The sequence below is a fragment of the Theropithecus gelada genome, chromosome 4 (assembly GCF_003255815.1).
Source record: "Theropithecus gelada isolate Dixy chromosome 4, Tgel_1.0, whole genome shotgun sequence".
Classification (NCBI taxonomy): Eukaryota; Metazoa; Chordata; class Mammalia; order Primates; family Cercopithecidae; genus Theropithecus; species Theropithecus gelada.
Genome location: NC_037671.1, coordinates 29,051,204 through 29,075,705, shown reverse-complemented (window position 1 = coordinate 29,075,705; position 24,502 = coordinate 29,051,204). Strand labels below are relative to the sequence as shown.

At 41.4% G+C, this 24,502-nt stretch overlaps 4 protein-coding genes and 1 pseudogene across 4 annotated transcripts in view; 3 read left to right on the top strand and 2 right to left on the bottom strand.

Moving 5' to 3' along the window:
* The window catches only part of LOC112623623, a 163,209-nt gene that overhangs the window by 126,551 nt on the left and 12,156 nt on the right, over positions 1-24,502 (top strand). The gene's annotated exons all lie outside the window — the stretch shown is intronic.
* On the top strand, positions 6,208-6,970 carry LOC112623626 (histone H1.2). The gene has a single exon (XM_025384179.1). The coding sequence runs from the start codon at positions 6,247-6,249 to the stop codon at positions 6,886-6,888; it is 642 nt and encodes a 213-aa protein (XP_025239964.1). The 5' UTR covers positions 6,208-6,246; the 3' UTR covers positions 6,889-6,970.
* Positions 16,044-16,767, bottom strand: LOC112623632 (histone H3.1). Its single transcript, XM_025384189.1, has one exon. The coding sequence runs from the start codon at positions 16,743-16,745 to the stop codon at positions 16,335-16,337; it is 411 nt and encodes a 136-aa protein (XP_025239974.1). The 5' UTR covers positions 16,746-16,767; the 3' UTR covers positions 16,044-16,334.
* On the bottom strand, positions 17,796-24,075 carry LOC112623645 (annotated as a pseudogene).
* LOC112623641 (histone H2B type 1-B) lies at positions 18,478-18,902 on the top strand. Its single transcript, XM_025384199.1, has one exon. The coding sequence runs from the start codon at positions 18,478-18,480 to the stop codon at positions 18,856-18,858; it is 381 nt and encodes a 126-aa protein (XP_025239984.1). The 3' UTR covers positions 18,859-18,902.

The window sequence follows — 24,502 nt, the reverse complement described above, 5'->3', positions numbered from 1 at the left end:
GGGTTACATTTCTCTGTAGCTGTCCTACCAGGCATAAGTTCTTTAGAGGATACACTGCTAGGCTGATCTTAGTTTTTATTATTTCTCCTGGTGTCCTGTGCTTAACGAGTGCTCATTGAGTGTGTAAAAACATGGCACAATGAAAAACTAGATATTAAAAAATAATGTCAACCAATCTATTGAAATTTGCATCTCCATGTTTCCTCCAAAATAGTCATTGTGTTATGTTTGTACTTATTCTGATGAAAATTATTGCCTAATGTACATTTGCATCTTGTGCTTTATAACCACCTTCATATAGACACAGATTGAGAAGGTGTAAAAATGTGCATATTCTCACAATTGACAAATTCTTATCCTTTGAGGGTAGGTTTGACTTTCTGAAATGCTTTGACATCATTTGAAAGAAGCTTAAAAGAATAAGATAGCTGTTAATGACCAGTTTCCTATGTCACATATACAATTATAATGCAATTTCAAAATGTTAGGTAAATATATTTTGCAATATATTGTTCCTTTTGTAATACTTTCTACGTATTTATTTATATTTTTAAAATTTTATATTTGTGTATTTATTTTTCTGGACAGAGTCTTGCTCTGTCACCCTGGCTGGAGTGAAGTGGTTCGATCATAGCTCTCTGCAACTTCAAACTGCTGGGCAAAAGCAATCCTCCTGCCTCAGCCTCATGAGTAGAGTAGCTGGAACTACAGGCACATGCCACTGTACCCAGCTAATCAATGTATTTATTATGTTCCCACTGTGTGCTTTAATATATTTTCTGTTGTTTTCTGTAACCCATTTTGAGAGTGTGTTAGGGAATACAGATACAGTAACTTTGGTCTCTGCACTTGAGTTGAGGAAATATTTAACCTCAGGCTTAATATCCTAATGGTTGGCCATTTGCCTTTAAAGATTGAAAAACAAACAAAACTGTGGATCTGGGTTATATGTTAAAAAAAAAAAAAAAAAAAATTTATGGGGCTGAAGCCAGGCAACAGACTAGAGCCCCTACATTCTTATTTAGGCTGAAAATATCCTGGAGTCCCTATATTGTTTGTCTCAAGCAGATAGCAGCACTAACACTTACTCTTTAAGGTAGACGCTGCTAGTGGGGTGGCTGTTATTATTAGCCTCATTAATTGGTGAATCAGGTAAAAGCAGCTTTAAATCATTCAAAGTTCTGGCCTATACAGGATATATTAATATCAGGTTAGCTACATCCAAAAGCTGACGGAGCCTTACTCAAGGTTGGGCTTGGTGATTCACACCTATAATCTCAAAACTTTGGGAGGCTGAGGCAGGAGGATCACTTGGTGGCAAGAGTTTGAGACCAGCCTGAGCCACATAGTGACCCCTGGTAGAGACCCCTGTCTCTACCAAAAACAAAGAACTCTAACTGGTATAGTAGAAGGAGAAAATGAAACAAAAACCAACTGTCACCCTCATTCCTTACACCTGTCCCAACAACTCCTCTCACTCTCTTTTGAATGTATCTTGGCTGTTTGAGTCTCTCTCTAGCCCCATTACTGCTGTTTGGACTTGATATTTTGCTCTGCATTTTTAACTCTTTCTACCAGGGTTTCCAGAGGCTGAAAAATGTGGCATGAAACAAAACTAGTCAATCTATAATATTTATGATGTGTGGTAAATACAAGAATACACAATATATTGTATTACAATATTTTAACTGTGTCTTCAATTTGTTTGTGGCTTTCTTGAGGACATCAGTTTTGAGTGGGATGACCACATCCTTAATCTGAACTTTCCCTTGGAGGTCATTCTTTTTTTTTTGAAATGGAGTCTCACTCTGTTACCCAGGCTGGAGTGCAGTGGCGCAATCTCGGCTCACTGCAACCTCCGCCTCCCGGGTTCAAGTGATTCTCCTGCCTTGGCTTTCCCAGTAGCTGGGATTACAGGTGGACGCCACCATGCTGGGCTAATTTTTGTATTTTTAGAAGAGACAGAATTTCACCACGTTGGTCAGGCTGGTCTTAAAATTCTGACCTCGTGATCCGCCGGCCTTGGCCTCCTAAAGTGTTGGGATTACAGGCATGAGCCACCCTGCCTGGCTGGAGGTCATTCTAATAGACTTTTTTTTGTTGTTGCTCACAGGCTTGTTCAATCTTATTTCAAAATTTGAGAAATACAGTTTCCATGGAACACCAACCAGATATCAGGTTGCTAGGGAGTTGATAGTCAAAAACTTTGTATCTTCCAGTTTTTCAGAATGGCTTCTAAAGGTTCTGATTCAGAGCTCTTAGGCCAAATTGAACAACCAAGTGTCAAAGTACAATATTCAGGAAGTTAAAAACATGACTGACATACATGTACTATATATAGTGAGCTTGTGTATGTGTCAAAGAATGATTTAACTCATTAATGAATGAGGAAGCAGAATCACAATTAGGTCAAAGGAAGATATGGGAGAACAAAATATGTATTTGGTCAGGGAAAGAATGAATACGGGAAGAGAAATAGCAAATCAGATATAAAGTTGTTTAATGTCTTATTAGGCAATACAATAATAACTTTTGGGGTCATTTTTTCCATACTAAGAATTCATTTCCATCTCTATGACAAAATCCTTACTAATTTATTAAACTTCTACAAGTGAATGTTTACTTTTAGATAATCTGGGCCCAATAAAATATAAACATCAGGTCAGAGTTACTTTCACGTAGAACAGTGTTGTCCAATAAGGTACCACTAGCTATATGTGATCATTGACCATTTGGACTGTAGCTAGTCTGATTTAAAATGTTCTAAAAGTGTAAAATACACACCAGGTTCTGAAGATTTATTATTAAAAAAAGAATGTCAACTGTCTTTTTTTTTTTAGCTTATTTATTATATGTTGAAGTGATAATAGTTTCGATATATACAGTTAAATAAAATATATTAAAATGAATTTTACTTGTTTCTTTTCATTCTTTCAATTTGACCACTAGAAATTTGGAAAGTATGGCTGGGCACGGTGGCTCACGCCTGTAATCCCAGCACTTTGGGAGGCCGATCACGTGAGGTCAGGAGATCGAGACCATCCTGGCTAACGCAGTGAAACCCCGTCTCTAATAAAAATACAAAAACATTAGCTGGGTGTTGTGGCGGGCACCTGTAGTCCCAGCTACCTGGGGGGCTGAGGCAGGAGAATGGTGTGGAACCCGAGGAGGCGGAGGTTGCAGTGAGGTGAGATCAAGCCACTGCACTCCAGCCTGGGTGACAGAGCGAGACTCCGTCTCAAAAAAAAAAAAAAAAATTTGGAAAGTATTTATGTGATTCACATTCTCTTTTACTGTCTAGTATTGCGTTACATCATCACGTATACCATAAGTAGACTTTTTAGATAATTCTCTAATATAGCTTAGAAGGATATGGAGAAATATTTTTGCCTGGCTTTTAAGTTTTGCATAACTTTTTCAACACACTTTACAAGGGATCTAGAAAGGGCTTGGTTACATATTTCTCTGTTTTCTGGCCTCCACCATGTTGCCAGGAGGTTGGGGACAAGATTCTGTGTGGCTGGATGTCCTAATGGCTTGAGGTCTTCAGACTTGCATGTAAAGAGATGTGATTAGCTTGAGTTGACTGGAAAAATCATATTAGAGAACTGAATCACAGTGATTAAATTTACGTGTCGATTTATAAACCAGGATACCAATTTATAGTGAAAGGAGGTCCAGTTACCTGGTAATTAAGACTCCTCATAGCTATTTTCATGGTGGATACACTTAGCCAAGTTTTAAATGAGAAGGGGGGTCATTGCGTACAGAATAAGATCTACATCACATGTTCTTTTTTTTTCTTTTTTCTTTTAAGACGGAGTCTTGCTCTGTTGCCCAGGCTGGAGTGCAATGACACAATCTCAGCTAACTACAACCTCCGCCTCCCAGGTTCAAGGGATTCTCCTGCCTCAGTTTCCCGAGTAGCTGGTAATACAGTTGCCTGCCACCGTGCCCAGCTAATTTTTGTATTTTTTAAAGTAGAGATGGGGTTTCACCATGCTGGCCAGGCTGGTCTCGAACTCCTGACCTCAGGCAATCTGCCCGCCTCAGCCTCCCCAAGTGCTCCCAAGTGCTGGGATTACAGGCATGAGCCACCAAGCCCGGCCTAAGTGACATGTTATTATATTGTTTCTTTCTTTCTTTTTTTTTTTTTTTTTTTTTTGCGACTGAGTCTTACTCTGTCGCCCAGGCTGGAGTATAGTGGCGTCATCTCGGCTCATTGCAACCTGCAACCTCCTCCTCCTGCATTCAAGTGATTCTTTTGCCTCAGCCTCCCGAGTGCCTCCACTCTCAGCTAATTTTTGTACTTTTAGTAGAGATGGGGTTTCACCATGTTGGCTAGGCTGATCTCAAACTCCTGGCCTCAGGTGATCTGCCCCAGTGAGTCTCCCAAAGTGCTGGGATTACAGGCCTGGGCCTCAGGGTCCAGCCTTATATTATTTCTTTTACTACAATATATTAGTACGATGCAACTGCTTCAATTGTTTATATACTTTACATAATTTTGTATAATTCTTATACCCTGTCACTCTGAGGAATGGCTGGTCTAAAGTGTTTTTCCACCACTGCTAATTCATCCATCACTAATCTCATTAGACTGTTAATTCCCAGAGGACATAAGCACACAAGTAGACAATGTTTCCAAATGTTGGACAAATGTTATTTAATAAAACAAGGGGGTCACCCTTAGTCTAAAAGATGTTTCACTTCTCATTCTTCATTGAACTCAATTTATAGGATACGTTTTGACTTTCCCACAATCTAAGGCTGTTCTCTAACACATATTTTCATGAAAACATGTATTTGAGTAGAAATTGTTGGTGAGTTGTAATATTACCTTTGTCCCTAAATATAAATCCATAATTATATCAAATGTATGGGCAGACAACTTACTTTGCCTTTAATCTCTAGAAAAAAATAGCAATTACTTGGGGTCGGAGAGTAAAATAAGTAGTGAACCTTAAAGTAGTAAACTTGAGAACAGAATAGTTTCAGAGGGGAAAAGAAGAGGTGATTTTCAGCTCATCAACAAAAGATCTTATAATAAATTACATGTTCTGGTACTTTTCCTATCTTTCTGTGTAAATTTTTGCTATTTAAAAAATAAATTTCAAATATATTGTTCATCTTAAAAGTCAAGAGTTTGTTTTATTAAAGTCAGTTGCTTTATTTGCAATTCAAAGATATATTTGAGTTTCAAACTGGAGATTGTCCTGTACGGTAACTTGTGTAAGGTGTGGTTACTGAAAGTAACCTCTAATTTTCATGGGCTGAAATTCATCTCTAATATTGCAATGTACAAAAATAAATAAATAAATGCTTGTTTTCTTTGAAAACATATTATCTCAGTGCCTCTAACTGCCAAATCTATTGGCTTTCTTTGCAGGCTTAAGGGATCTCCCTTGTTCCTTTATTATCTCTATCTTGAGGGCCAGACCTCCTGCCTTACACAACTCAGAGGGGGACCTCAGAGCTTTTTAAAAAGAGCCCAATTTCTCGCCTGTAGAGAAGTGAAAAGGATGCCCCGCCCCCATCTATGAAAAGAAGGATTTGATGGTTTCAACGTCTTCAAATCAAAGATTTAAGTCTCTAGCCCCCCACCACACCGGACCCTACCAAGGCTCATGAACCCCCTCCCATCCCTCCCTAATTACTTTGGACTGGCCCTGGAATCCTTGTCCCAGTCCACAGTTCCTGTGCGTCTGCAAGAAGAATTCACACAGGACCTGTGTTACTTCCCTTGTGAAGAAACAGAATTATCATGAAAATTTAGGTGGAAACCATTTCGCTTTTTTTTTCAAAAATAAGGGAAGCATGTGCCCAACCACCCCTGGGAAAAAGAACTTTCAGGGGCAAAGGAGCGAACAGGTAATTTATAAGAAAAACAGAAAGTGGTCTCTGACTGCCCCAGACTTCCTTCGGAGTTGGGGGAATTGGGGACGCCTGGACGCGTTGTTTTTGTGGTTGTGGAAAAAATAAATGAAAAGCCTGAAGCCCGAGGCTTCTGAGATCCTTTCCTGACCAAATCCGGGTGATTTGGTGCGGGGAATTTTAATATTTTTCCCCTTTTGTGAGGTGGAACAAACACAACTTGGGAGCAGCGCAGCGGCTCAGAGCCTGCCAGCCAGGCGGGCCACCAGAGCACCAATCAGAGCGCTCCTGCGCTCTATATATACAGCGGCCCTGCCCAAGCGCTGTTTCATCGGCGCTTTGCCACTTGTACCCGAGTTGTTGGTCCTCAACATGTCCGAGACTGCTCCTGTCGCTCCCGCTGCCGCGCCTCCGGCGGAGAAAGTCCCCGTAAAGAAGAAGACAGCCAAGAAGTCTGGGGGGCCGCCTCGTAAGGCATCTGGTCCCCCGGTGTCAGAGCTCATCACCAAGGCGGTGGCAGCCTCTAAAGAGCGCAGCGGGGTTTCTCTTGCTGCTTTGAAAAAAGCGTTGGCTGCCGCCGGCTATGATGTGGAAAAAAACAACAGCCGAATCAAACTTGGTCTCAAGAGCCTGGTGAGCAAGGGCACTCTGGTGCAGACGAAGGGCACCGGTGCTTCTGGTTCCTTCAAACTCAACAAGAAGGCAGCCTCCGGCGAAGCCAAGCCCAAGGTTAAGAAGGTGGGCGCAGCCAAGCCTAAGAAGCCGGTTGGGGCAGCTAAGAAGCCTAGGAAGGCGACTGGCGGCGCTACCCCGAAGAAGAGCGCTAAGAAAACACCGAAGAAGGCGAAGAAGCCGGCCGCAGCCACTGTGACCAAGAAAGTGGCAAAGAGCCCAAAGAAGGCCAAGGTTGCGAAGCCCAAGAAAGCTGCCAAAAGTGCTGCTAAGTCCGTGAAGCCCAAGGCCGCCAAGCCCAAGGTTGTCAAGCCTAAGAAGGCGGCACCCAAGAAGAAATAGGTGGACGCCTGCTTCAAAAAACCCAAAAGGCTCTTTTCAGAGCCACCACTGATCTCAATAAAAGAGCTGGATACTTGTTTTTCTTAGTTGCCCTTGTTCCTTTTCTTTGACCCTGCTCCTTAAGGTTAGTCGAACGGGAACCTTATGATAAGACAAATAAGTAACGGGGGTTGGAGAGTGGCCGTGGTGAGGTTATGGCGCTTAAACCTTTACTGCGACTTCCATGTCCCTGACTGCTGCTTCGAGGCGTTTCCCGCTGGCGGATGTTTTTGGGATGGCAGTCAGCCACGCCCCAGGCCTGTGAAAGGCAGAAAAGATCGCAAAACAAGAGCCAGTTTCTTCGTCTAAAGGGATATCCGGATTGGACTAAAACAATTCAAAAGTCCCGCCCTGCTCCTGGGTTGGTCCGTCGTTCTAGTCCATGACTTTCATTCTATATTTAATTGGATGGTGGCAGACGTTGCTTATTCCGTGTGTGTTGCTTCACTGTGACTTGAAAGTTTTGCCTCTTGATATTAACGTCCGGGATTTCGGACGCTTTCTATGTTGTCGGTAGCCAAGTTGATATCTCCTGGAGGTAGTGGCAACATCCAGCCCTGGGAGGAGAGTGCGTGCAGGTACCTTTGTCCTACATTCCTCTGCTGTTAATTTCTCATTCCTGTGGCAACAAAGGAATGCATTTGAATAAACAGCGGCAATAGCCCTTCCTCCACCCAAGGCAATCGTGGACCTAGGGAGCTTTTTGTTTCTCATATCATGCATGTAGCGTTCCGCTAAACTGACAGATTTGAGCGTATCGATTTTGAGCGTATCGAAAGCACAACTTTTAGCCAGCCATTTTGTCCTCGCATGACGGTTACTTATCCTCAGTTTAGGCAGACATCAACATTTAAAAATCGAAGTTCTTTTAAACGTATTTTGTTTGGCAGTCCAAGTGTTTCTACGCGGAGAACGATTTGTACTATTAACTAAAGTATATGGATAAATGAGAGACATTTCTAATAAAGGCCTTCGTTAATGGTTCCCTCTGTTTGACACCCATGGTGCTTCTGAATACAGAAAACCTAGCGTCTTATATTCGCTTCTTTTAAAATCTGATGGGCACATTTCGGTGAGACCTAAATTATGTGGACCGGGACTTCTGGAGATAAGCTGCTCAGTTATTCTACCATCTCCACAATGATGAATGTAGTGAGTTAATTTCTCTGTTAGTGATAGTGACCACGGATTCATCCCAAGAAAGGGAGAAAGGGGAGGGAGGCAAGCAGAGAGACAGGGAGGCAGAGGCAGGGAAGAAGGAAAAAGCATTCTCCCATGGGTTAAGTAATTTTGTGTTGTTAATTTTACATTACAACACGGTTTACATGGTGAACTCTATTTTGGTGTAAGGTTTAATATATGGACATATTTTCTCCCAAGACCATTTATGAACTTTCATTTCTGCTTCCCCCTTCTTCCTCCCGTGTCACCCTCCACACTCCTATCAATTTTGGCTATTTTTGTCATAGGCTAATAGGCTAAAATTTCATGGACAGTTGGACTGTCTCAGGTTTCGGTTTTATTTCTTTAGTCATTCCCACAGTTCTTAAGGTAGAATTGTACTGTTTTAAACATTGTGCTATGTGCTACCCTTAATACTGAGATGATTATGTGACAAATGACAGGTGTTCAACTAGTACTTAAATCTGTAGTACCTTATCAAGCCTAATGCTACTTCACAATGCCTACTCCATTCACCTCACTTTATCTCATCACAGGCATTCTATCATCTCACATCATCACAAGTAAAACGGTAAGCTATTTTGAGAGAGATCACAGTCACATAATTTATATTTATATTTTTATTTATTTATTTATAAGACGGAGTTTCCCTCTGTCACCCAGGCTGGAGTGCTATGGCACGATCTTGGCTCGCTGCAACCTCGGCCTCCCGGGTTAAAGCGATTCTCCTGCTATGCCTCCCGAGTAGCTGAGATTACAGGGGCCTGTCACCATGCCCGGCTAATTTTTGTATTTTTAGTAGAGACGGTTTTCACCAAGTTGGCCAGAGTGGTCTCGAACTCCTGACCTCATGTTATCCGCCCACCTCGTCCTGCCAAAGTGCTGGGATTACAGGCGTGAGCTACCGTTCCCAGACTCAAATAATTTTTATTACAGTATGTGGTCATAATTGTTCTGTTTTATCAGTTATTGCTAATCTCTTACTGTGCCTGATTTATAAATTAAATTAATCATTGCTATGTATATATAGAAAAAAAACAGCGTATATAGGGTTCAGTAGTATCTGTGGTTTCAGGCATCCACTGGTTGTGCGGTTTATTAAACATGCATTTACATCAGTCCCCAAAGATAAGGGGAGACTGATGTAAATGCATGTTTAATAAACCGAGATGTTATAACTGGACTTTAATAGCTGAATAGCTGATACAGCTAATTTTCTCTCATTATTCTTCTTTTTCAGAATTGTCCTGGTTATTCCATGTTTTTATTTTTCCATATATATATTAAGATCCCTCCCACCTCCTCCTGTTTCTCCATCTCAACATCACACAATTAAAAAAAAAAAAAAAAAAAGCCGGACACGGTGGCTCACGCCTGTAATCCCAGCACTTTGGTAGGCCGAGGCGGGTGGATCACAGGTCAGGAGTTCAAAAGTAGCCTTACCAATATGGTGAACTCCTGTCTCTACTAAAAATACAAAAATTAGCCAGCCGTGGTGGTAGGCGCCTGTAATATCCGCTACTCGGGTAGCTGAGGCAGAGAATTGCTTGAACCTAGGAAGCGGAGGTTGCAGTGAGCCGAGATTGCGCCACTGCACTCCAGCCTGGGCGACACGGCAAGACTCTGTCATAAAAAAAAAAGCCGGAAGCGGTGACTCACGCCTGTAATCCCAGCACTTTGGGAGGCTGAGTTGGGCAGATCACCTGAGGTTAGGAGTTCTCCATGAAAACACACAATAAGCTGGGCGTGGTGTCACACACCTGTAATCCTAGCTACTCAGGAGACAGAGACAGGAGAATCGCTTGAACCTGGGAGGCAGAGGTTGCAGTGAGCTAAGATGATGCCACTGCACTCCGTCTGGGCGACAGAGCCAGAGTCTGTCTCAAAAAACTAAATAAATAAAAATAAAGTTATGGTACATTGATCTTCTGTGTTCCTTTCTCCCTTAGACACTTTCATGGCTACCCATTTAGTTGATGTTCATATCATCTCTAAGAGTTAGTCAGGAGAGGAATCAACCCAAGCAAAAATAGAAGATTTTCTAATTTTCCTTCAATGCCCTTTGGGGTCTTAATCTATTTGAGTTATATACTTTCAATTAATCCCAACCTCGAATGTCTTCTGCAAACATGTTTCCACTGATGAAAGCCGTGAAATGAAACACATTCATTTAATTTATAGAGTTAAAAATTAGAAAAATTTTCAATTCTACCTGGCCTTTAGATTCAGTCTTCCATATGTTTTCTCAATTTTGTTCATGTCCTTTAGTTTTGTTTTATTCCATCACAATTGTTCACCTAGCTGACTGGCTTAGGTCTAATGAACCATTAATTTGGAAATTAAAATTGGCCATTTTAAGATGAAAAAGATTCTTGCCTCAGTTTTATTTAGGTTTTGAAACTGTCAATGAAGAAACATTTTTTTTCTGTACTGTTAGTTTCACTGAGTAGGGTCTTGCAACTTTAAGTGACAAAGGACAGATTAACATGCGAAAAAAAAAGCATACAATTTTATTAGTATATTACATGCACAGAGTTCACAAAGAAAAAAAATGAAACCTTAAAAAAGCAGTTAGACTCACAGACTTATACACCCTTCCAACAAAGGAAAGGGAGTTTGCACTTCATGGGATAACAAATTTGGGAATGTGACTGGGAAATACATGGGCAATAAAAAACCATGGAAGATAAAATGAAAGATAGAAATAATTGTAGTAAGGTTTGTTTTTGCAGATTCATCTCAGTGCCAACCTTCCACATCTAATGATAAGAGTTGCTCTCTTTTCCTGGTGTAGCAATTGGGGACACTTTTACAGGGGAAATTTCTGTCACCTTCACAAAGGGAAATACCCTACATTATTTGGGTAAAGAGAAGACAGAGAACTCTTCCTACACCTGTTGATTTTCAATTGCCTTCAGTTGAAAATAATTCTTATGCCAAAGTAGAATAATTTGGGGGTGACATCCTGACATTCTTCAAAACATATATTTAATTTCACATTATTAATTATATCATTTTTGATTTTTAAATTAGTTTTATAAAATAATTTTGGAAAACAGTAATGATATTCAAATAATTCCAGAAACACTGCTGATTAGCCAAAAATGTCAATGAATATTGCATAAACAACTGATAATTCAACCATGAAAATTTATGACATTGTTCATGTGTGATAAAACTATGAGTAACATAAAAACTAGAGAGGCTACTTGTAATGCGTTATTCCGAACTTTCTTTTTTTTTTTGAGACATAGTCTCTCTCTGTCACCCAGGCTGGAGTGCAATGGTGCAATCTTGGCTCACTGCAGCCTCCACTTCCTGGGTTCAAGCGATTCTCCCTCCTCAGCCTCCCGAGTAACTGGGATTACAGGTGTCTGCCACCAAGCCCGGCTAATTTTTTTTGTATTTTTAGGAGAGACGGGGTTTCGCCATGTTGGCCAGGCTCGTCTCGAACTCCTGACCTCAGTGATCCACCTACCTCGGCCTCCCAAAGTGCTAGGATTACAGGCGTGAGCCACCGTGCCAGGCGCATTATTCCAAACTTTCATACACAGTGCTCTCATGGCTACAAAATGAAATATCTTATTATATACCCCAAGGCAAAGCTCTGGATATTTTGGCCATGTAAGCCTGAGGGAAATGTAGAAAAGGCATTGTGGTTGAAATTCATACTAGAGATGAACAGGCCCATTGCAAGACAGAATTACATCACTAAAGGATATCAGAAGACAATAGGGATTTAGGGTACAGTGGCAACAACAGTTTTGGGAACTAGCATTTCTTGAGCACTTATTTACAATATGCCAAGCACTGTTGCTGATTATATTTATTTTCAAACACATTCTTGTCACAGCACTTTGAGGTGCCATTGTCATTCACACTTCAGAGATGAAGATCTAAAGCTTGGTGTCATTGAGGATGTAGCTAGTTAGCTCTGTGTGTGTGTGTGTGTGTGTGTATGTGCAGTTTTTTTTTTCATTTAAAGTCAATAAATTTTTATTTGAAGAATTTCACATCAAGGTAACCTAGTTCCTCTAAAGAGCTGGAGTCAAACTGTATCTTCAAAAGATTCATCTTCAAGTTAGCCCTTCTTAATAGAACTGATGCTTAACCCACAGTTGTCAGCCCACAATTCTTTTATTTTGATTTTTTTAAAATTTTTTTTTGAGACGGAGTCTCGCACTGTTGCCTGGGCTGATGGGCAGTGGCGTGATCTCGATTCTCCTGCCTCAGCCTCCTTAGTAGCTGGGACCACAGGCGCATGCCACCATGCCCAGCTAATTTTTGTATTTTTATTAGAGACGGGGTTTCACTATGTTGGCCAGGCCGGTCTTGAACTCCTGACCTCGTGATCTGCCTGCCTTTTAGCCTCCCACAGTGCTGAGATTACAGGTATGAACCACAGCGCCTGGCCTTATTTTCCTTTCTTTAATCTCCATTTGAATATGGATATACTGATGAAAACTTCAACATTCTTCACCAAGAATCTTTGGGATTTAATTTCTTCAACCACTTTACTTTGGGGTCATTTTCAGATTAGGTGTATCTGCTTGGTTCTCAGTTTGACACCGTTTGTCTCTAAACATGAATGAGTTCCAATCATATTTATTCCTAAGCTATCACACTCAAGTATACTACAGATCTGTGGAATATGCCAAAAGTTAAGGTAAAAAATTAAATTATTAGGTATTTCATACGTTTTGCTAGTTTTTGATCTGTGAGTGAATATAACTATCCTCTATATCCTGGCACTGTTCCTCAGAAACACAGGGGCCACATACGCAATTTAAAATTTTTTAGTAGCCACATTTTAAAAAGTTAAAAAAAAAGTGAAATCTATTTTAATGATTTTAATCCAGTGTAATCAAAAATTGTTTCAACAAGCTATCTAATATTAAAACATTGAGTTTTTACTTTGTTATTTTACTAGGTCTTTGAAATCTGGTGTGTATTTTACACTTAAAGCACATCTCAGTTTGGAGTAGCCACATTTCAATGCTTAATAGTCACGTATGATTAGTGGCTACCATCTTGGACAGGACAGCTTTTATACTCTGGGAAGACACAAGCAAATACTTGCTCTGCATCAGAATCCAGATGTTTTTTAAAAAAAAAAAAAACCAATTTTTCTGACCTGTTCCTGAAACCCTGGGAGTGTCTCTAATGCTTTATATTTTATTGGCTTGTCCTATTGTAACCAGCTAACGGGCTCTCCTTGTCTGCTGCCTAGGCAGAGCTGATTTATCAAGACAGGGGAATTGCAACAAGGAGCCAGCTGTACAGGAGACTAGAGTTTTATTATTGCTCAAATCAGTCTCCTTGAGAATTTGCGGAGCAAAGTTTTTAAGAATAATTTGATTGTAGGGGACCAGTGAGTCCGGAGTGCTGATTGGTTGGGTCAGAGATGAAATTATAGGAAGTCTAAACTGTCCTCTTGTTGTAAATCAGTTTCTTGGGGTGGTGGGGTGGGGGTCACAAGACCAGATAATCCAGTTTATCTATCTGGGTGGTGCCAGCTGATCCATTGTGTTCAGGTTCTGCAAAATAGCTCAAGCATTGATCATCGGTTTTAAAATAGTGATTTTATCCCCAGGAGCAATTTGAGGAAGTTTAGAATCTTGTAGCTTCCAGCTACATGACTCCTAAACCATAATTTTAATCTTGTGGCTAATTTGTTAGTCCTGCAAAGGCAGTCTGGTCCCCAGGCAGGAAAGGGGTTTGTTTCTGAAAGGGCTGTTATTGTTTTTGTTTCAAAGCAGAACTATAAACTAAGTTCCTCCCAAAGTTAGTTAATCCCAAGCTCAGGAATGAAAAGGACAGCTTGGAGGTTAGAAGCAAGATGGAGTCGGTTAGGTCAGATCTCTTTCACTGTAATAATTTTCAGTTATGATTTTTGCAAAGGCGGTTTCACTGTCCACTTCACCTCACATCAGGCCTCTGACTAGAGGATTCCAACAATACTTAGGCCAGGCCACCACCATGTCTCCTCATCCATCCTGAGGCAGTACAATTTCTGAAACAAAGGAAACTATATATGATAATATGAAACTATATATGAGAAGGAAATTATATATGATAATCAATTTCAGGGTTATCTTATTGATTAGAAGATATTAAAGTGTGACACTGCCTGGCAATGATTATCTGCTAGTAGTAAGAATTTGGCCAATTTACTGAAATTCCTGAGGCTGAACCTCCACTTCTGTAAAATGGAGGCAATGAGATAATTTGCATTACAATGCCGAAGTAAGAATTTTACACAATAATTCAGACCAACCACTTCATGTAGTACTTGATCCATGGAAAACTATCAATGACAGTTTATAGTTTATAGTATTAATGAATCCTTTATTTATTGTTATTTCCTTCTACACATTGTCCTCTCTAAAAGAAGGTAATATTCAATACAAATAAAGTTATAACAGCTTACAAAGTTGTCCCAGGGAATTCACTTAACCACTGAAATGTTCAAATTGCTTAAGGTTTACTTTATATTCTCCTGACTAAGCTTTCTCCTTCTGGTATTTCTTCTGAGAACAGCACCAGCATCCAAAGCACCATGCAAACAGTGGTCATCCCAGAACAGTAATTCTCAACTCATAGGGTGCTCCTGCAGAGATGTATTTGAATAGAGTGGTAGGATGCTAAAGAAGGCCACGTATAATTTGGCCAGTGATCTGAGGCAGATTTATCCTGAAGCTAATGAAACACAAGTGTAAGGGCCTGTACTTCCAAGGTGCTGAGAGGGGCCCTACAAATGTGTTAGTTTGTCTCTCTCTTTTTAAAATTTGCAGTATTAAGGTATTTTAATCACAGAAGGTTAAGACTGTTATTTCCACTCAATCTTCCTTTTTATTAAAATTCATCATTGTCTGATTATGTTGGAATCCTGATGAAAATATTTGGAATTTGAGTAAGAGAAAGTTTAGTTGAAGATGTATCTAGTATGGGGATAATAAGTTACGTGATTTGCATATGTGTTCATGTGTAGTTCATTTGTTGCCAGCCAATCTGATGTAAGAATGGCTCACTGGAATAACTCACCTAAATTCCTGGCAAGATACAGGTCTAGATAAAATGTTATGACATCTAAGTATTCAAAACACCTTCCCAGCACTGAGTGAGTGTCTAGTGGAGAGTAGAAATGTATAGAGCCAGAAGCTAGTCTGGAAAGAATTCTTACAAAGTTTACAACTTACATGTGAAAGGAACTTGACAGAGGATTTTCCAAATTTGAAAACAATCCTAAAAACTTACTTGACATTACCAACAATGTGTTTTGAAACTGAAACTCTTCTAAGTTATCAAGAAAACATATTATCAATAGCCACCCTGGAAGAAAGATTGGATTCTATTTCCATTACCTATAGACAATATTACAAAATAATTTCAATCTGGAGAGTATTCAGTCAAAACTACACGAAAGTATACATCGTTGTGTCATATTCAGAAATTAATACAATTTGCTATTTTCTGAATTTTGTGATGGCTATTGTTTTGTCAGCTTTTATAAAATTGGAATTTGATTTGATTTTCCCATTATAAATTAATATTTACAGTTTGCAGTACATTTGCATTTTTAATTTTACATTAAATATTTATTAAAAGAGGACATGGGTAAAAGAGCTTTGCAGTTGCTACCCTTCATTCTCAAATCTCCTGGATTTTAAGGATAACTGCATAATCTTTAGATGATCATACGCAAGTCATATCTATTTGTTGCATAAATTTAGTGGACTTCTGGCTGTGTGTACGAGGCCAGTTTTTTCCACCTGAGCTCTGACTCCAGTTCCAATAGCCCAACACCAATACTGATTTTTGGGGTATTAATGTTTTTGTGAACTTTGGGTAACTATACGCACATTGTCCTTACGATAGCTTTAATAAAAATGCCATCAGACCTAAAATTGGCAGGTGGATTAAAAGAAGTTTCACCAGAAGCCTGTTTCGAAATGTTAAGTATACACATATACATGTTAAAAAGACAAGATCCCTAGGATTTTTTTAACAAGGGCAAAAAAGTCACTCAAGTGGCTTTCTCGCAGTAAAACCGCCCCAAAAGAAAAGGCCTGATGTACTCGTCTGCAGTTATTCAAAGCGTGTGTACTTATCTTTAAAATCCTTTAAATCTCCTGGGAACTATCGAATTGGTTACAACTGTTTTTAAGTGAAATTTTAAGTGGCTCTGAAAAGAGCCTTTTCAATTTAGGAAGCAATAAGCACACTTATGCCCTTTCCCCACGGATGCGACGTGCCAGCTGTATGTCTTTGGGCATGATGGTGACGCGTTTGGCGTGAATAGCGCACAGATTAGTGTCTTCGAAGAGCCCCACCAGGTAAGCCTCGCAAGCTTCCTGCAGCGCCATCACCGCAGAGCTCTGGAAGCGCAGGTCGGTTTTGAAGTCCTGCGCGATTTCTCGCACCAGGCGCTGGAACGGCAGCTTCCGGATCAGCAGTTCGGTGGACTTCTGGTAGCGGCGAATTTCGCGCAAAGCCACGGTACCGGGCCGGTAGCGGTGAGGCTTCTTCACCCCACCTGTGGCCGGAGCGCTCTTACGCGCCGCTTTAGTAGCAAGCTGCTTACGCGGCGCTTTGCCGCCGGTGGACTTGCGAGCTGTTTGCTTTGTACGAGCCATCTGCAATGACCCCCACACACAAAAGCGTACTGAACTGAGAGCAAGCGGTCTTTAAATATAGTTAGAAACATTCTGATTGGTTCTGTAATATTTCAAAAGTCCCGCGCGATAAAACCATTGGCTGAAGAGTGACCACACTGATTGGTTCATTACTAGGCAATCTTATTGGATGAATCGCCCCACCGCCCAGCAAGTCCTTTTTGTTTGTTATCTGCAGGGATAAATTGTCTAAAATTCTAGTTCATCCAGTTCCAAAGAACAGGGTACATAACAAAGCATCTAAGGATTTTTTAAATGTAAATTCCGATTCAGTAACTTTGCGTGGGACTTGAAATTCTGCATTCCTGACAGTCTTGAAAGTTATCAATGCTGGTGAATACTCACTAAACCACCAGAAACGTTGACCGCCTCATGTCGGAAACTACTTACATTCAGAGAATGAGAATTCCATGCTATTTTGTTACTGGTCAACAGCCAGTTTCCTTATCCTTCGTTTTCTAAGTCCAAGTCACATTCCCACCCTGCCTGTTCTCAAACTGTCTTATTTTGGTTGGCTTTAGTTTCACTTTGTATACTCTAAAATGTAGTTTCTTAAGGAAGGTATTTCCTCGAAACTTAATTTTTAAACACCATTAGGCTAGGGGGGCCGTGGCTCACGCCTGTAATCCCAGCATTTTGGGAGGGCAAGATGGGAGGATCACTTGAGGCCAGGAGTTCAAGACAACCCTAGCTAAAATGGTGAAAACCCCGTCTCGAATAAAAATACAAAAATTGGCTAGGCGTGGTAGCAGACGCCTGTAATCCCAGGTACAAAGGAGGCTGAGGCATGAGAACCTGGTGAAGCCGCGGGGTGGAGGTTGCAGTGAGCCGATATCGCGCGGCAGCATTCCAGCCTGGGTGACAGAGCGAAACTCTGTCTCAAACCAATCCAAACCAAAACCAAAAGGTACCCGAAACACAAGAAAGTTACCATCCTTTCTTGTGAAACAATAGACGGTTCTGAAAAATGCCATAGCAAGTTTAAGGTACGTTTCCTGGTTTGAGTGGACTTTACTTGCTTTTGGCCTTATCGTGGTTCTCGGTTATTTTTGCAACAGGACGGCCTGAATATTGGCCAGGACGCCTCCCTGAGTAATAGTGACTTTGCCCAGCAGCTTGTTGAGCTGCTCGTCGTTGCGGAAGGCCAGCTGCAGGTGGCGGGGGATGCGGTGGGTCTTGTCACGTATGGCGCTGAGTGTCAGCTCCAGGATATCGGCGGCCAAGTATTCCAAGTACAGCGGCGCGCCGGCTTCGACAGGCTCAGAATAATTGCCCTTTCGAAAAAGACGATGGACCCTGCGCTACTAGAAACTGCAAGTCTGGTACCGATGAACAACTTTGTGCTTTACTTCCGTTTTCCACGTCCAAACACAGCAACCTCTGAAAAGTGTAAAAGACAAGCAAGATGGAAAGGCGCCTGAAGAAATACTTTTATACAAACTGCAAGGCTGCAATAGAGAGTTATCCTATTGGTCAATTATGTTTCCTGCTTTATCCAATAGAAAAAGAGTCCATAAATTCCATATTTGCATAAACCCCACCCCTCAGTGAAACTGTATTTCTTTTATCCAATCAGAAGTGAGGAATCTTAAACCGTCATTTGAATCTCAGGACTATAAATACGTGGGCTCTGAACTGTTCTCTCTACTACTCTGGTGGAGAGTGTTAGTAGCTTTATTTGTTTTGTTTTAGGATGCCTGAACCCTCTAAGTCTGCTCCTGCCCCTAAAAAGGGCTCTAAGAAGGCCATCACTAAGGCGCAGAAGAAGGATGGTAAGAAGCGTAAGCGCAGCCGAAAGGAGAGCTATTCCATCTATGTGTACAAGGTTCTGAAGCAGGTCCACCCCGACACCGGCATCTCCTCCAAGGCCATGGGGATCATGAATTCCTTCGTCAATGACATCTTCGAGCGCATCGCGGGCGAAGCTTCTCGCCTGGCGCACTACAACAAGCGCTCGACCATCACCTCCAGGGAGATCCAGACGGCTGTGCGCCTGCTGCTGCCCGGGGAACTGGCTAAGCATGCTGTGTCCGAGGGCACCAAGGCTGTTACCAAGTACACTAGCTCCAAGTAAGTGCTTATGTAAGCACCTCCAAACCCAAAGGCTCTTTTCAGAGCCACCTACTTTGTCGCAAAGAGAGCTATAACCACAATTTCTTAAGGTGGTGCTGCCTCTGTTCTGCTTCAGTTCTAGAGGATCAACTAGAATGTTAGCGAAGGCAAGTTTTAGAGCCAAGGTTAACTTGGGGCAGCGCGCCGTGGCTGTCGCCTTTAATTCCAGCATTTTGGGAGGCCGAGGCGGGCGGATCACTTGACGTCAGGAGTTCGAGACTTAGCCCGGCCAACATGGTCTCTATTAAAAATACAAACGTTAGGGGGGGTGATGGCGCTCTTTCTCATCTGCCTTTAGCAAACTTCTTTGTTTCCCCTGGGTAAGCCTTCGGGTACTAGTTGTAATTCATTTGATACAGTCACTACTCCCTCCCTGGTCTAGCACAGGAAACTTTCCTTTCTGGATAATGAAACAAGTAATGCAATTCAGGGTACAGTGTTTCTATGGGGGTCATTAGCCGTTAACCGCTTGAGATGAGGGGGAGGGGAGCAGAAAAGTCTAAGCGACAAAAGGGCGTGTAGGGATATTTGCTCCTGCAGTTTGCCTATGCTGTAAATTCTTACCTCCAGTAAGAAGGAAAGATTTCCTCCAGTATTGAGGAAACAGTAAGCGAAGTCTGATTTCCCGGGCGCCTTTGTAGGGAATATTTCCCGTTCCACAAAATGAAATCGCAGTAGTTTTGCGTTATAATTGTTTATCAATGACAACAGCTATGTAGTTTACATATTTCATGCATCCCAGAAATCCAGATTCCCATTTCCTAGGCCACTTAACCTTCGGATTTCCAGCTCTGCGAGATACAAAAGGGTTTGAATTTTGTGCCTTTCCCCAACTGGCCCTACTGCAAAGATACTAGGAAGGCCCCACTTGGAGAGGGAAGCATTTTTCAAGAAATCCGGGACGCCAAAAACAATATAGCTAGAAAAAGGCAGGAAGGGCACTCGTTGAGGAGGACTTAATGGGCCAATTCTTGGTCTGGGGCTGGGGGAAGAAATGGAAGAAGAAAAGAACCTGTTGATAGCACACTAAGTAGGAGGGGATGGGGGAATCGGAGGGGAGTATTTTAAGTGAACTTACCGGCATTATATGTAGGTGACATTCAGCTGTGTCTTCGGATGAAGAAATAAAGTTTCTCAAACAGTTATTGTTTCTGTTTTGAGAAATGGTCTTGCTCTGTTGGCCAGGCGCCATCATAGCTCACTGCAGCCTCGACTTCTCCAGCTCAAGCTATCCTCTAACTTCAGCCCCTTGAGTAGCTGGGACTACAGAAATGCGCCACCACACCCAGTTAATTTTTTAATTTTTTGTGGAGGCAAAGGGTCTTACTATGTTGCCCAGGCTGGTCAAGTGAACTCCTGGGCTCAAGTGATCCTCCCGCCTTGGCCTCCCAAAGTGCTGAGATCATAGGAATGAGTCACCGTGCCCGGCCCAGATTTAATTTTTAAGAATCTTTTAAAAGAGGTTCTGGGCCGGGTGTGGTGCAGCTCACGCCTGTAATACCAGCACTTTGGGAGGCCAAGGTGGGAGGATCACTTGAGCCTAGGATCTCAAGACCAGTCTGGGCAACTTAGTGAGTCTGTCTCCACCAAAAATTTAAAAATTAACCAGGCCTGGTGGCACATTTCTGTAGTCCCAACTACTGGGGAGGTTGAAGTGGGAGGATCATTTGAGCCTGGAAGGTGGAGGTTGCAGTAAGCTGTGATGACACCACTGCACTCCAGCCTGGGTGAGGACAGACCCTGTCTCAAAAATAAAAAAAAAATCTGGATGCCACACAAAATGTCAGTGAACAACTGTAAGTGAAGCACTTTCCATCCTAGTACTGTATATGCAAACTACCGTTGTGAAAGAGATGCTTGTGTTTAAAAAAATCTATGATTTTTTTTTAAATTATAAAACGACCACCTCCCCCAAAACATTACTAAGCAATTGAGGCTGCAGTTTAAGAAACTGATATTTAGGATCTTTCCCCGGAGAAGTGAGACCTGCTAATATAAGCATTTGCAAAATGAACTTTTGGGCCAGGTGCATCATGCCTGTAATCCCAGCACTTTGGGAGACTTAGTCAGGCAGACCACTTGAGCTCACAATTCGAGACCAGCCTGGGCAACATGGCGAAATCCAGTCTCTACAAAAAATTAGCTGGGCGTTGTGGCATATGCCTATAGTTCCAGTTACTAGAGAGGCTGAGGTGGGAGGATTACTTGAGCCCGGGAGGTAGAGGTTGCAGCAAGCCAAGATCGCGCCGTGACAACCTGAGCGACAGAATGAGACACACACCACCCAAAAAAACAGCCTGACTCATTAAAAAAAAAAAGTTTAAAAATATTAAGTTTTGAAGTAGATATTATTTTGTCATATGTTCTTTCATAAATTTTTTGCCTGCCTGCTTTCTTCCTTTGTTACACAGAACTCCAACACTTATCCAAAGGTAGCTGTAGGGTCAGGGTTTCTGTATTATAGTCCCTTCTGTGGTGGCCAGAAATACGTTACAGGAAAGAGGTCCCCATCCAGACCCCAAGAGAGGGTTCTTGGATCCCGCGCAAGAAAGACTTCAGGGCGAGTCCGCAGTGCAAAGTAAATGCAAGTTTACTAAGAAAGTAAAGTGGTGAAAGGACAGCTACTCCATAGACAGAGCAGGACATTCCGGAAAGTAAGAGGAGGAAGGCATCCACCCTGTAGGTACAATGCTTGTATATATGGGGAGATGTGCTCTGCTACACGGGGTTGTGATAAAGGATTGATTTTCTTAGTTACTATATTTTGCAAGAATAGACATTATTATCTTTAAACAAAATTAGGAATGCCTTTGTTCTCCAGATATAGGGATATCTGGACACTCCCAGGTCTGAGTCTGTTTAGTAAACATTATTTATTTGTTCCCTTAACCATAAACATCTAGAAGCTAGGAATGATTGACTTTCTGGGAATGCAGCCCAGCAAGTCTCAGCCTCATTTTCCTAGCCCACACTCAAAATGGAGTCACTTTGGTTCAAATGACTCTGACACTTTTCTTCTCCTTTTTCCTTCTTTCTTTCCTTCCTTTTTTTTTAAAATAAGAAATCAAGAATACTTGATGTTTTATCTAAAACAATACCCATAACTGACAAGCCAATACAAAAACCTAGGTCTTCTAACTCAAAACTAGGATGTTTTGCTGTCTCTGTTGATGGTCTGCTGATCGTTAATAGGTAATTAACAAACAAGCCTTCCTATGTCCCCTCAGTTTATTACCATTAGATCATATGCCTACTCTCAATCGTATTAATCCACAACTATGCATTTCACTAAACTTACCATAAAAATACACAGGTTTCCTGCTTCCATCGAGTTTTCATTTCTGAAGGGTCGCATGTAACATAAAAGTTATATTAAATACATTTGTATGCTTTTCTCTTGCTAATCTTTTTTTTTTTTTTTTTGAGACTGAGTCTTTCTCTGTCAACCAGGCTGGAGTGCAATGGTGAGATCTCAGCTCACCGCAACCTCCGCCTCCAGAGTTCAAGCAATTATCCTGCCTCAGCCTCCCCAGTAACTGGGGCTACAGGCATGCACCACCACCCCCGGCTAATTTTGTATTTTTATCAAAGACAAGGTTTCTCCATGTTGGTCAGACTGATCTCGAACTCCTGACCTCAGGTGATCTGCCCGCCTCGGCCTCCCAAAGTGTTGGGATTACAGGCATGAGCCACTGCGCCTGGCCACATTTCTAAGTTCTTTGCAAGTATAAATTCATTCAATCTTCACCAAAACTCAAGAAGTGTGAGTACTATTATTACCATTGTTTTACAGATTACGACAAGTAATGCAGCCACTTACTGAGTTCTATACACTTGGTAATTTTTTTGTTTTGTTGTTCTATCAATTATTGGGGGAGGGGTGTTGAAATCTCTACCTTTAAATCATGTATGTGTCTGTTTCTCCTTTTGGTTCTATCAGTTTTTGCTACACATATTTTGCAGTTCTGTTATTTGGTGCATATACATTTAGAATTGCTTGTTTTTCGTATTGGATTGATCCTGTTATCATTATGTAATATCCCTGTCTGTTCCTAGTAATTTTCTTTGCTCTGAAATACACTTATCTGATACATCATCCAAAAGACCACCAGGATGGCTAAATAGTAGAAAGAGAGATTTACTGGCAATACTAATTTGCAAGCCAGGAAAAGATGGTCCCAGAACCTGCCAAAATTACTCTGTCTTTGAGGAGAAGGAGCAGGTTGGTTATTTTTATGCCTCATGGGATATATATCACACAATAGAGTCATACATATTCAGCAGGTTTGGGGGGACAGCTATATATATTATGAGGGATGCCAAGTGCATTCACAATGGATAAACACATGTGTAACATACCTCCTATGTTCACTTTGAGGTGGAATTTTAGGTTAAAATGAGGTAGAATTTAGCTCTTTACATCAAAAGGTGAACTATAGGAACAAAGACAGTTTATGTGCTGCCTCCATAAGCTGGCTGAAAATGGCTTAAGGTCTACAGTTAGGTGTAAGACTAGAATGTGTGTCAAGCCGGTCCTCTGTCCAATCAGAGTTGTAGTGGCCTGGACTGTAAATCAGAGTTAGGAGGGCTTCTGATAGCTCCTATAGTTAAAGAATTTAGAAAGTGTGAGTTTTTTGTAATCTTTGGAATTTAGGAATTTGCCATACCAGGCAAGCTGTGAACGCTCAACCAGTAGGTAACTTTGTTTCCTTAATCTTAGAGTCTGTCTTAGTTGGTATAGGGGCATCTATTTCGGTCTTTCAGATCACAGATATTAATACAGATACTCTTGCAGTTTGGGGCTGATGTTTATATGGCTTATCTTTTTTGCAGTCTTTAATTTCAACCTGCATTATGTTTATATTTGAAGTGAGAGTCTTGCAGACAGTGTAGAGTTGGGGCATTCATTGTTATCCACTGGGCCAAACAGTTTGTTTGGGTTTTTTTTGAGACGGAATTTCACTCTTGTTGTCTAAGCTGGAGTGCAGTGGCACAGTCTCAGCTCACTGCAACCTCTGCCTCCTGAGTTCAAGGAATTTTCCTGCCTCAGCCTCCTGAGTAGCTGGGATTACAGCCGTGCGCCACCACGTCCGGCTAATTTTTGTACTTTTAGTAGAGACGGGGTTTCACTATGTTGGCCAGGCTTGTCTCAAACTCCTGACCTCGTGATTTGCCCACCTCGGCCTCCCAAAGTGCTAGGATTACAGGCGTGAGCCCCGGTGCCCAGCCAAACTGTTTTTTTATTGGTGTGTTTACACCATACACATTTAATGCAATTATTGATATCTTAGGGCTTAAGTTCATGAAGGGTAGTGTGGGGGCCATAGTCTCTTGGTCCACTAAATGTTTGCCAGAAATCCCTGACAAGGCAGATTGATTAATAGGTAAAAAGGCATACCCAATTATTTAACGTGTCTACGTGCGAGCATTCAGAATTAATTACCTAACTTCCCAATGAGTTACAGACACTTATATACCATTTTTAGATCACAGAAAGAATTGGGGCTTAGATTCTGGTAAAACAGGTTATGGGAGGCAAAAGAGGTTTGGCTTGCAAAGGTGGCCTTGTTACGTAGGTAAAGCCTCCCTCAGAAAGAATAGATGGT

Excerpts from the sequence above, each read along its gene's own strand:
- LOC112623626 (XM_025384179.1), top strand. The coding sequence starts at position 6,247 with ATGTCCGAGACTGCTCCTGTCGCTCCCGCTGCCGCGCCTCCGGCGGAG.
- LOC112623632 (XM_025384189.1), bottom strand. The coding sequence starts at position 16,745 with ATGGCTCGTACAAAGCAAACAGCTCGCAAGTCCACCGGCGGCAAAGCG.
- LOC112623641 (XM_025384199.1), top strand. The coding sequence starts at position 18,478 with ATGCCTGAACCCTCTAAGTCTGCTCCTGCCCCTAAAAAGGGCTCTAAG.